General features: G+C 33.8%; 1 protein-coding gene and 1 long non-coding RNA gene across 3 annotated transcripts in view; one reads left to right on the plus strand and one right to left on the minus strand.

The window, feature by feature from the left end:
- Window positions 1-11,471, minus strand: part of LOC134675968 (uncharacterized) — a 512,277-nt gene that overhangs the window by 236,881 nt on the left and 263,925 nt on the right. The window lies entirely within an intron of this gene.
- The window catches only part of LOC134675844 (nephrin), a 311,394-nt gene continuing 304,659 nt past the window's right edge, over window positions 4,737-11,471 (plus strand). Inside the window, exon 1 of one of the 2 annotated variants that reach the window (XM_063534144.1) lies at window positions 4,737-4,886. In XM_063534144.1, coding sequence (XP_063390214.1) covers window positions 4,847-4,886 — 40 coding nt within the window. In that variant the 5' untranslated portion in view covers window positions 4,737-4,846. The remainder of the gene's footprint in view (window positions 4,887-11,471) is intronic. The other variant, XM_063534145.1, reaches the window with a different exon arrangement.

Below are 11,471 nucleotides of genomic sequence, written 5' to 3' on the forward strand. Positions count from 1 at the left end.
GTAGGGTGTAGAGGCGTTTTTTGAACTAGCGTTGTTTGTGTACAACAAAAAGGTTTGATTTGACGCGACGGAAACAAAGGCTCGACAAACGCACGGACGGGCAGACAAAATAATTGCCTCTCACAAACATTTTGCCGCCTACATAGGGTTTGAGCCGGTGGGCCAAGTAACAAGCATTAAAGTCTGCTATACTTTACGTAATTAACGTAATACGTAATTATAAATATTGATGGTATTTATTCCACAGTACTGTGAAATAAAATAAAAACAACACTGTTCCACCTGTGCCATCCAACCTCACATCACATGTGAGGTAAATTTGTCGTAAACGAGCTTAAATACACAGTCCAATTGACGGTAAGTGGTTACTCTGCCATATGGACGCCTAGCAACGCCAATAACATAGTTGACAACTGTGGCACCTGGCCTATAACCGCTAAATCGAAGTTCCTAAATTTTGATTAACTATTTCTCTCATTATAATTAAGCCTAAATTGGTGTAGAAGAGAAAGATGCCCGAAATTTGCCAACTTCGGTGTTCGCGGTAGGCCCACTGTTCGTGTGGTTGTCCAGCTTCGTCGCTGTCGCCACCAAATCGCGGCACACGCGACACTAGAGCGTGGGTTAAAGAGTGTTGCAACCAACCAGTCTGTGAGCTTTTCGAAAAACACATAATGAGGCTGCGACCGGGCCACATTAATTAGGTTTTGTGTAGGTTTACGTGGTTTACTTTTAAATGCGGTTAGAAAAACAAGCAAAACGTGTTTTTTTCACTAACTTATAAAATTGCGTAGGTATTTAATTCTACTATGGTATATTTTTTGCCTTGAAGCAAGTCTTTTACTAACTAATACAAGTATTGCCTTCTCCTTTTACGTTTACGTGGGTTGGGTTTTAAATATGTCTTTGCACTCTCAATGTCTTTTAAAACATAAGTCTATATCTATCGTTACTCAAAATCGATTAAATGATTTATTCATATCAATTAAATTAATCTGAAGTCCACCTTTATAGGACATGACACAATTAATTTCGCTTTATTGTAACCAAAACCCTTTCTTACTCATAATATGAGTTTGTATTATATGATATTTTGCTGAAATACTAAACCTGTTTACCGTCTACCTGAAGGATAGAAAAGTAGTCAAAACAAAATACGTAAGTAACACCTACGATATAAGTAATATCGAATCTCGTTTTATGTATTTATCAAATAACAAGTAAAGGGTAAAAGGTCCTTTTTAGAGAAAGGTAAACAACTGTGATATAAATCATATGATATACTTACTAATATAAATACTGACCTGTATCGAATGCTTGATATATTGGAGTACAGCCAAGCTATACTCATGAATTAAAGATATAAATATGGACTTTTTTATGAATCATGGAACAGATAAGACAGATAACCCAGTTTGGTCTTTGTCTTATCGATAAAATATTTCTCGAAAGCTGGTAGCAAAAACATTTCAGTGTAAGCGAAAAAAAAAACAAAGGTCGGTTGAGGTCCTACGTTTTTGTCGTAAAGGACATTATGCTAAATTACATATAAACATATACTATTTATTAAATCATGGTTGGATCTTAAATATTATATGCACGTTTCTTAGTGACGCGTCATCATCTAGCCATTACAGTATGTGCTATATGATAAGCTAACAATATCTTGATTGCTCTAGGTCCGGGCCTAGAACTCAGGACTACAGGATGACTGGCGAATCAACAAAAATATCAATGCGTCACTTTCGAAACCTTAGGCCATGACTTAAAAACGTCCAATACGTCAATATCATTTTGACGTAAAGGACATTCGAAAACTAAACTATAATTTACCCCCGGAAAACATGTCCCCTGATTCTTCCACTCTAACAATTTCAATCCCAATCGGATCAGTCAGTGCGGTCCCCAGAAAAAATGGTAACAAAATCTGGTTTATTTATTTAGCCAGACGAAATTTTACGATGCCAGGGGGACCCTACATGTCGTGTTTTACAACTATATATATATAACCTAGAATATAATACTTTTTATCTACGAAATTAATATGTCGTTAAGTTTTTATGGGCAATAAAAGAAAAAATGTAAACGGTTTTTTTGGATGACGAGGGTTCCGCGATATTAGATTAACTGTATTTTTTGTGTAATTTAGATATTATTATTTTTGGTAAACAATTTGCAGTGATAAAAACAGAAATTACTAGTGTTTTTTCCATACGTTCGTTTAGTAAACCCTTTTTTTTACTATAAAGTTCAACTTAAAGTAAATCTGAGTACACCAAACTTCCGTTAATAGACTAATTTTCTGTTTGTTTATGTTATGTTATGATTATCTATATTTTGTGTGTTTAGGCTCCATCGATTAATCAAGCTGTAAAATGGTTTTAACACCCCTATTTACAAAGGCTTACCAAGGCTTGACTTATAAATTAAAATTTGATAGAGTGACGGTTTTATGATTATATTTATATTGTGTAATTATGTGATATCCCTTAAGAGTGGCAAGCCACCGCAAAGCGAGTCGATTATTTATTATTTATTTGTTAGCCTGTTGTGTCCCACTGCTGGGCAAAGGCCTCCCTCTCTTTCTTTAGTCGATTAAGTCACTTAAATGTGTGTTTTAATTAATTGAGAGAAAGATATTAATTGTGAATATCGTATTATCATATTTCGGGCGTCAATACTGTAGAAGCAAGCTTTCAAGCAATTTCTATCAATCAAAATCCATTTAAAAGTGCATCAAAATAAATCCAGCGTTTATTGCTTAACGCGTAAAGGGAGAAATAAAAGTTTATTTTATTAAGTCCAAATATTAACAAAATCGTTCCTTTTGATTTGTGCTCGGGGGAAAACTGCCATAACTCAAATTGAGACGTTTATGGGCATAATTTATGAGCGTTATTTGATTTAAAAATAATAGTGTCGTAATTTCTGAATTCATTTTAATGCTGTGGAAGAAAGTGTTTTAGGAGGTTTAAGATTATTCAAAGCTTAAGTTTTATTAGCAGTTTATAAAATTTTAGTTAGAAGCTATTTTTGGTAGGTGCCAACAAAATCTGGAATGCATTTCTGAAGCATATTTAAGTATGATTTTAAACAACGAAGTGGATTTATTTGGCATAAAGGTTGATTAGTCGAGATTACAGTGTGGAATTTTATTAAGTCTTCTAATTATGTCAATTAAATACATTTAACTTTTTTATATATCTAACTAAAATAAGTATGAAGTTTAGTACCTACAGTGTGTGTAAATTTTATAACAATAACATAATTTGTGATACCATAATACCCCGTACAATCATTTTACCATAACTTTCTATCCGCAAATTGCCAAAATGAACGCTTACATCATCCAAATCACACGGCACTAAAACTACAAGTTCTCGGGTTAAGTGGTTTTGCCATACCATGTGTTCGTAGAAAAAAGAACGTGTGGGTGATGCACGACATGCTTTTGGTGTTTTTACCGTAATGCTTGAATCTTGTTGATAGCTTTCGGACAACGTGCATACTACTTAAAACGTAAAATGATGTCAGGGACACGCTTAACTTGGGGACAACGTGCACTTGATGCGTAAAATGACGTAAGGGACATGATATGAAGTCTTCTTTTAATTGGTTTTCCTTATTTATTTACCGTATTGATATTACAGTTACTGGAATTAATTACGTATAAATATTAAGAGATTTGAGAGATTGATGTTTGCACTCATCACTTCCCTTGTTAATAATTGAAATTCTATGAAATCGAAATTCTCGGAAATTATTCATTGGTTTACCATAAAATGTATAAAACGTTATACTGTTAAAATATTCGTTTCAAAGAATTTGGGTTTATTTCTAGGACAAGTTGTTAACTCACACCAAATATTTTGCGAAAATATTTTAATTTTTAATATTCCATCGTATATACGTAATACTTATGACAGCAACGGAATTGATAGCAGTCGCCGTGGCCGAATCAGTCGTGGAGTTATTATATTATATTGAATATTGACCAGGTTCGAATCCTGAATCATACATAAGTATGATAGATAAAAAAAAATGAATGTCATTATTATTAAATCTAAAATCGACGCCATGGTTCCTAAGAACAGATTTTGCTATCTCTTATAGTTTCCGACTTCTACATGCTGACCCATTTGGATTGATCAGCCTGTATACATATATGTTTTTTTTTATTTAACTTAATTGTATGAATCAGGGATTTTGCGAACATCCTCATCTGCATCCGCGGAACATCCGCATCTGCATCCGCATCCACATAAAATCGATGCGGAGCATCCGCATGATGCGGATGTTGACCAAGTCGGTAACAGGAACGTATTAGCGGCGGCGCCGGCGGCGTAAGTGCTAGGTAATTTCGTCATTATATATAACGAAATCGTCTACATCCCGAAAAGTCGGCCAAGTTACTGTTTATTAAATAAAACGCACCTATATTCTTGCTCAAATACTAAACGTTTCTTTTTTTTTAAATACAAAATGCTGAAAATGTAATATTTGACGTTTTTTAAGTACCAAATCTTAACATCCGCATCCGCATCCGCGGATGTGTGGCTTTAAATATTCGCATCTGCATCCACATCCGCGGATGTCAAAAAATCTGCATCCGTAACATCCCTGGTATGAATGGATCATGTTAGGAAATAATTTATGTCATATTAAATACGAATTTGATGGACAAAAATGTATTTACAAATGTGTTTTTTTTTTACAGATATGCAGACATAAAACGCTCAAATAGTGACATAGTGTAGTGTTGTGTTAGTGACAATGTGCTAGACGTTTGACAGTAAGACAGTGTTTGACAGTGAGACTATGTGCAGTGTAGTTGGTGGTAGCCAAAATGTGTGCCACTACGAGGAATCTGGTAGCAGTATTGTGTGGTAAGTGTTTTATTATTTACTTCAAACGGTTGTATATGAATTAAATCCAAATGATGTTAAGTACCATATAATAGGCTACATCATGCATGTAGTTAATTATGATATAATAAGTAATATTTTAAAGACATTCTTTGGTACATTTTTGGTGGATTAGTTTTTATACGGGAGTTACGGGATTCGGTACCTTAGTACGAAGTCAATGCACTCTGCATCAGCTGACAATTTTTTTTTAAATATTCAACTCAAACCTGTTTCATGTGACAAGACCTTTATAAACCTGATACTTACCTGTCGTTTTTACTATTTACAAAGCGAGTAAATTCGTTGGCGGCTTATTATAATTTAAACAGAATTTCATATTACGTTCATACCTGAGTGATCTAAAGTTCAATTTTCTGCACGAGAGAGTATAAATTTATTTCGCGTACAAATATAACTTGGGAATGCTCAAATAAACTAAATATACTTTATTCAAAGAAAACGTATTGCCCAAAAAAGATAAGTGTAAATAAAAAAAATGTTAAGCTGGACTTGTGTTAGAAAAATGTTGTAAGGGACAATAAAAGAGAAATTTTAATCTCTTGAGTGCCATTCCGAAAACGTCGAGTGTTCTTTCTCTAGAAAAAGTAACATCGCATTAAAAATGTATACAAATTGCGTTTACATTAGTAATTACATCGCAATCTTGCAATAATTCGCACTTTTTTGTCGTTAATTCAAGAAATTAACTTTTAAAAGCAATGAAAAGTTTCTACACGATACTGTAATAAAGGATTAATTATAAATAAAAGCAATCAAGTTAAGTGGTCGCCATATTTTCTTTTGTCCGAGTTCAATACCTGATTATTCCCAATTTCTGCGTAGTAAACGTAGGAAAACTACTATAAAGTGACCTCTCTATACAAAATAAATTTAAATAATCGTAGGTCAATTCTATACTGGTTTGCTTGGTAAAAGGGAATAACACCCTGTTGGATATTAGCAAGCAATAGTTTGTAAACTAGGGGCTCGTAGGGCTGTGTGTTTGTACTGAATACTCATTTTCCAAATATTAATTTGCTCGTACGTTAGTGTGGTGCCAAATTAACGCACGGATAGGCTAGTATAAATATGAATTTGGTAAATGAGGTTTATATTTGAATAGATGTTACATGAAACGTGTATACACTGATAATTTTATTGTTAAATTCATATTTAAATTCGTTTGAAGTATCTTCTCAATTATAGCGAAAATCCTGTTTGAGTTATAAATGTTATAATTTAAGTGATGCGTACCATCAAGACGTAGGCTGCTTAAGCATCAATGTGTGGGTAGGTTGTAAAAAGCGTATGGACAAAAGATGTTGCTTCAGTCATTTAGTGGTACTAATGTCAATAAAAACCGGTCAAGTGCGACTCGGACTCGCGCACGGAGGGTTCCGTACTATTACGCAAAAAACGTAAATAAATCACGTTTCTCCCCCCACTGTTTGCTTAAATATTTATTAAACTTATTCTGTTTTTAGTGTTTGTTGTAATAGCGGCAACAGAAATACATCTGTAAAAATTTCAACAGCTATCACGGTTCATGAGATAGAGCCTGGTACAGACAGGCAGACTGACAGCGAAGTAATAGGGTCCCGTTTTTACCCTTTGGGTACGGAACCCTAAAAACCATATAGAAAATAATATCCCTGTTCGTTAAGAATAGTACATATTTGCATATGCTATTTTAATAAAGCATTATATAACTGTTAACTTCAAATCCTCTTTGAGTCTATGAGAATTAATAAATTCAACAAATATACGCCCTTTAACACTCAAGGTCCAAAATCCCAGCTCTGTCATCCGTAGGGTCAAGACAAATGTAACGGCACGTCGTTTATTAGAGCCCTCTAATCCGAAGCTCTATGAAAGAAAGAATACCGAGATACGCGTGAAGAATATATTGTCTGTTTTTGTGCTATATGTCGGCAATTTTTGTCTGAGTTTTATGTTTATGAAAATATACCTACGAAGAGAAGGTTCCATTTTTTATACACACATTTGAGAGCCTAATTTTACTATTAATTTACAAAAAAACCCTATAAATATATTTCTTCGAAAAAATTTAAGTTATCGCCGTGTCTGCGCAAGGCAAAGCAGTGCTTGCTTTGCTTTGCATGGTATCACGCCTATTGTCCACGTAATAAAGTGCAGTTTAGACTTATTCTTATTTTGGGAGCTACGATATAAGGAACTGTTATATATGTAATATGGGGTAGACTAAAGTTTACATGCGCCGACTAGGGGGTTGTGAAACATTTCTGTATGTTAGTTTGTCAGTTCGGAATTACAAACGATTGAGTTAGCTCGGTGTTTCATTGCTGCTCCTGGATATACCTGAAGGCCTTTTCTAGTTACATACATAATAGAAACAAACGTAGTGTAGGACGTCCTCCGACCAGGTGGGATGACGATCTGCGAAAGACTGCAGGCAGATGCTGGATGCGGCAAGCTGAAGACAGGGCGCTTTGGCGCTCTTTAGTCGTGCTATGTCCAATTGTCCACCAGTAAACCACCAGTTGGCCAGCAGTGAACTAATATAGCCTGGTGATGTGATGATGATATAAGAAACATTTAAGGCTCACTGGTAGGAAAATCGTATTAGTTTGTGTCTAGCCAACTTATTATATCTGTCGCTGAAATAATAATAGCACAATTACGCTACACGTGAAAAGTTGAAGCACATTATAACAACTATAGTCGAGTACATATAAACATTTGGATTTTTTTAATGAAAGTACAAGTATCTCTTTAATGACCTAAAACCTCCAGATACTTCCCCTTGACACCCATCAACATAATTCAAGTTTAATGTCTACATTCAAACAAAGAACGATCAAAGTACGAGCGTGAAGTAATTTCAAGTGACACATGGCCCCAAATTTAACTCAGAATCAAGTTTATAAACTTGATTCTGAGTTAAATTTGGGGCCCCAGTGTGCTCACAAAACGTTTCATCACGACGTGTCCTCTAACCCAGTATAGTATGACTTCAAATTTAGTATCAAGTGTGTATAATCAGAGGTCGTGCAAAATATCAGGATGGCCGTGTCGGAGAATGAATATCACTGCAGGGTGTTAATCTTTGTTAGAGTTTTCTGCGAGTTAGGTGGAGTATCTCAGAGTTAGTTTGGGCTTGTTGTTTAATTGCAAATATTTTAATTAAGTATAAACATAATGTAGTTATCTTTAGAAAGCCACGCTTGCTAATTAAGGAAATCATTACTTATATAAATCTCCTTTTCTTATGAAATTTGATTGATCTACTGATTTTGCATATTTTTGTTGCGGTGATTTGATTGTTAATTTTTTGCTAGAGTTAGACCAAGACAAGTCTGCAACGATTTTGATAGCACACGCAGTGCAATTGTTATTTGAAACGTCAATCTTCTATGAAATTATGACGTATAAATGACACTTGCCCTGCGTTTGCTATCAAAATCGATGCAGACTTCCCTTGGTCTAGCTTAATCTGATTGTGTGTGCGAAATGAACTTTAAATTTTATTAAAACACAAAAATAATTATTATATACGTTTTTTTGTATATATTTTAGTTTACTGCTTTTATTAAGTTACATAAAAATGCTAGAAAACGAAGTAAAATCCACATCTTTATTCCCAAACTCACCTTGGCACAGCCCTTATTTATTAGTCAAGGGTTTAATTAAACAAACAAACAAGACTTAAGTGTCAGTAAAAAGTTTATATTGTTTTATTTGAATCACAATGACTTTGGAGGCAGCTGCTAGCGGACATAGTGTGGGCCCTAGGGAGAAAAGCGTAAGGGGAAAGTGTATATGCTTCTGCTAGTTTGCGATAGTTAGAATTGAACACAAATGTAGTGCAATAAATAAAAGGTAAAATAAATATGGTTTGTACACATGAATTTTTGGCAAAAAAAGGAAAAAATGTAATAGAGAACCAAAAAAAGGAATAAATAAATAAACTGATTATTTTTATATAGAATTAAATTACAATTATAACTTAGCACTAATCTTATCTAACCAAACCAAATCATAATTTGGTATAACAGTGACAATGTGTAATATAAATATCTTTATATCTACAGCGGCTATACCTATTTACTGATTGCTAAACATATAATGTGCATATAATATGTACAAATATACATTTAGTCTCCATCCCAAAAGGGTAGACAAAAATAATTACCCCTCTTTTTTATGATTGTGTACAAAACTGATTAGTAATTAAAGTAAAAAAAAATAGTTTTGATTTTTTTATCTATATCAGCCATTAATTTTGTGAACGCTATATGAATATACGTGTCCCGTTTTAGAATTCCACTACTATCCCTAATCTCAACCTATTGTTTTCCAATAATAACCAGACTATAGTACGAAAGGCAAAACCCATTAAAATATAATAACAAGGTTTATTTCAGTCACGTCCAATGGCCCTTACGCCCAACAAACCTTTGAAGTTGAAATCAATTTCAAAAATCTGAGGCGAAGTCATCCACAAATTACTAAAATCGGGGTAAGGCAAGAAATTAATTGTATATTTTGGGCGTAAAAGGCTTATCTGGGATTTCGGGGGATGTAAGGATTATTTAAGTACTGTTAGGTTTTAGTAATTTATTTTTTGGGTATTTGTGTTAATTGTTAACTTTAAGGAAATGTAGGCCATTATTAATATGAGTACTTATTAAATATAATTAGAGTTAGACCAAGAAAAGTCTGTTCGTATAAAATATAGTAAATCAACCTTACTTTGCCACTAATTCAATATTAATACTTTCATACAAAATACCCACCCTAATAATCTCTGGTAAAAGGTATATTATCCGATTTTAAATCCTTTAATTGGTATCCTTTGCCTAAATAACATTAATTCATCATTTGCCTATTTGAAAGATTCTATTAATTATATTAAAAAATGAGAATCTGTAATGTTTACTATATACTTATTATTTTAACTTTTTTGTTTAATCACTTAATCAGAGTGAATAAATATAAAAATAGCCATCCTAAAACATCTTGGTAAAACCATACAGATCCCTTAACATTGTAATAAGATCTAGAAACTCGTAGATTCAACATTTCTATAATTGGTGCCGCAACAATACGTATTCGAGACACGGTACAGACTTAAATCGATGAAACATTTTCATGGCTTCAGCAACCGTCCCGTTCTACGTTTCTAAGTAATCTAAGCCAATTCTTAAAGCTACATGCAGCATCAATACGCGTCTAAATTATTTACCATTTTGGAATAGGTAGTTTATAAAACAGGGGTTATGCCTGCATGTGTGAAGATGTTTACAAGTGCGAACTGTAGTGTTAGAAAGTGGCACAAAGTGCATCCACTATTTTTTATCATATGCTGACTACCTACCACCACTGTATCGCGAATCATAAGACTATTAAGAAAACTTTTTAACTTTGTGCTTAAAATGCGGCGTATATCCAGTCCAGTGCATCTTACAAAAACGAATTCTGCCAATACGCTAACTCTACTTAGGAATAAATACTCGTGTACCAAACTGTCGCAAGTCACAATTATTTCTTATGCACTTACAACATTTTACCATGACAGAAGAAATTTTCGTCATGTCTACAAAAGGTTGTAAGGGACATTTTTGTCCATCGACTTACAGCGCTTTTCGATTAGGGAAAAAATATTTCTAACTCCACTTTTTCCCCTTAACTTTCCCTTGACTTAACGTCAGGAAAAAAGGAAAGTTTCCCAAGTTGGAATATCCTTACGGGCGAAGTTTTTGAGTATTTAGTCCATCGACAAGTTTGGTAAGTCAATTACGATGACATGGTACCAATATTGATTGTTTGGCGTCGAGGTGAAGCGGGAATCGGGTCAGGAATATTTTTATATAATATTGTTTTGTTTGTTCTTTATTCATTTCAGATTCTCAGTTTAGGTCTTTATAATATGAATGTTTAAGTAAAATACAAAATACATATCAACACAAATACAACAAAATAAATACACATCATAAAAAATCTAACTTAACCACCGGCAGCGGGACAGGGCCCAAGCTGCGGTCATTAGGGGCCCAGAGTGAGGAACCGACGTACTATACGCGCCGTCGCCAAGATTACCGCCTTCTACATCTGACCTTTGATAAAAATATACATGTAATTTGAGATCTTTCTGGCAGAGTAGCTCAGAGTTACATTACACCATTGTGCTTTGTTAATAATGTTTCAATACTTAAGCCATGTTTTTGATCACAATGTAAGCGCTAATTCGCGCACATTTTCCTTTAACTATTTTTTTTCAAAACCTTTATTTTGTACCCTAAACTGCGTATAATAAATAAAAAATAACTTTGGGTATTTATAAATTGGTAAAAATTAAATATAATTCTACTAACTGTGCTTAACCGAAAAAGTTAAAGCAGTTAGTCTTTTCTTTCTCCTTTCTATCTCATATCCTCTTTCACACAATCCATCCATCCGCTCTCCATCCATCAACATTCATCCCTTACATTCTTTTGGCTAGATGTCATTCACGAGTTTTTAATTTGTAGAATATATAACAGAGTATCTTTTCAAAAAGTTAAAACTGAACCAAATCCAGTT

This window comes from Cydia fagiglandana, chromosome 23, assembly GCF_963556715.1.
Source record: "Cydia fagiglandana chromosome 23, ilCydFagi1.1, whole genome shotgun sequence".
In the NCBI taxonomy this organism is placed as follows: domain Eukaryota; kingdom Metazoa; phylum Arthropoda; class Insecta; order Lepidoptera; family Tortricidae; genus Cydia; species Cydia fagiglandana.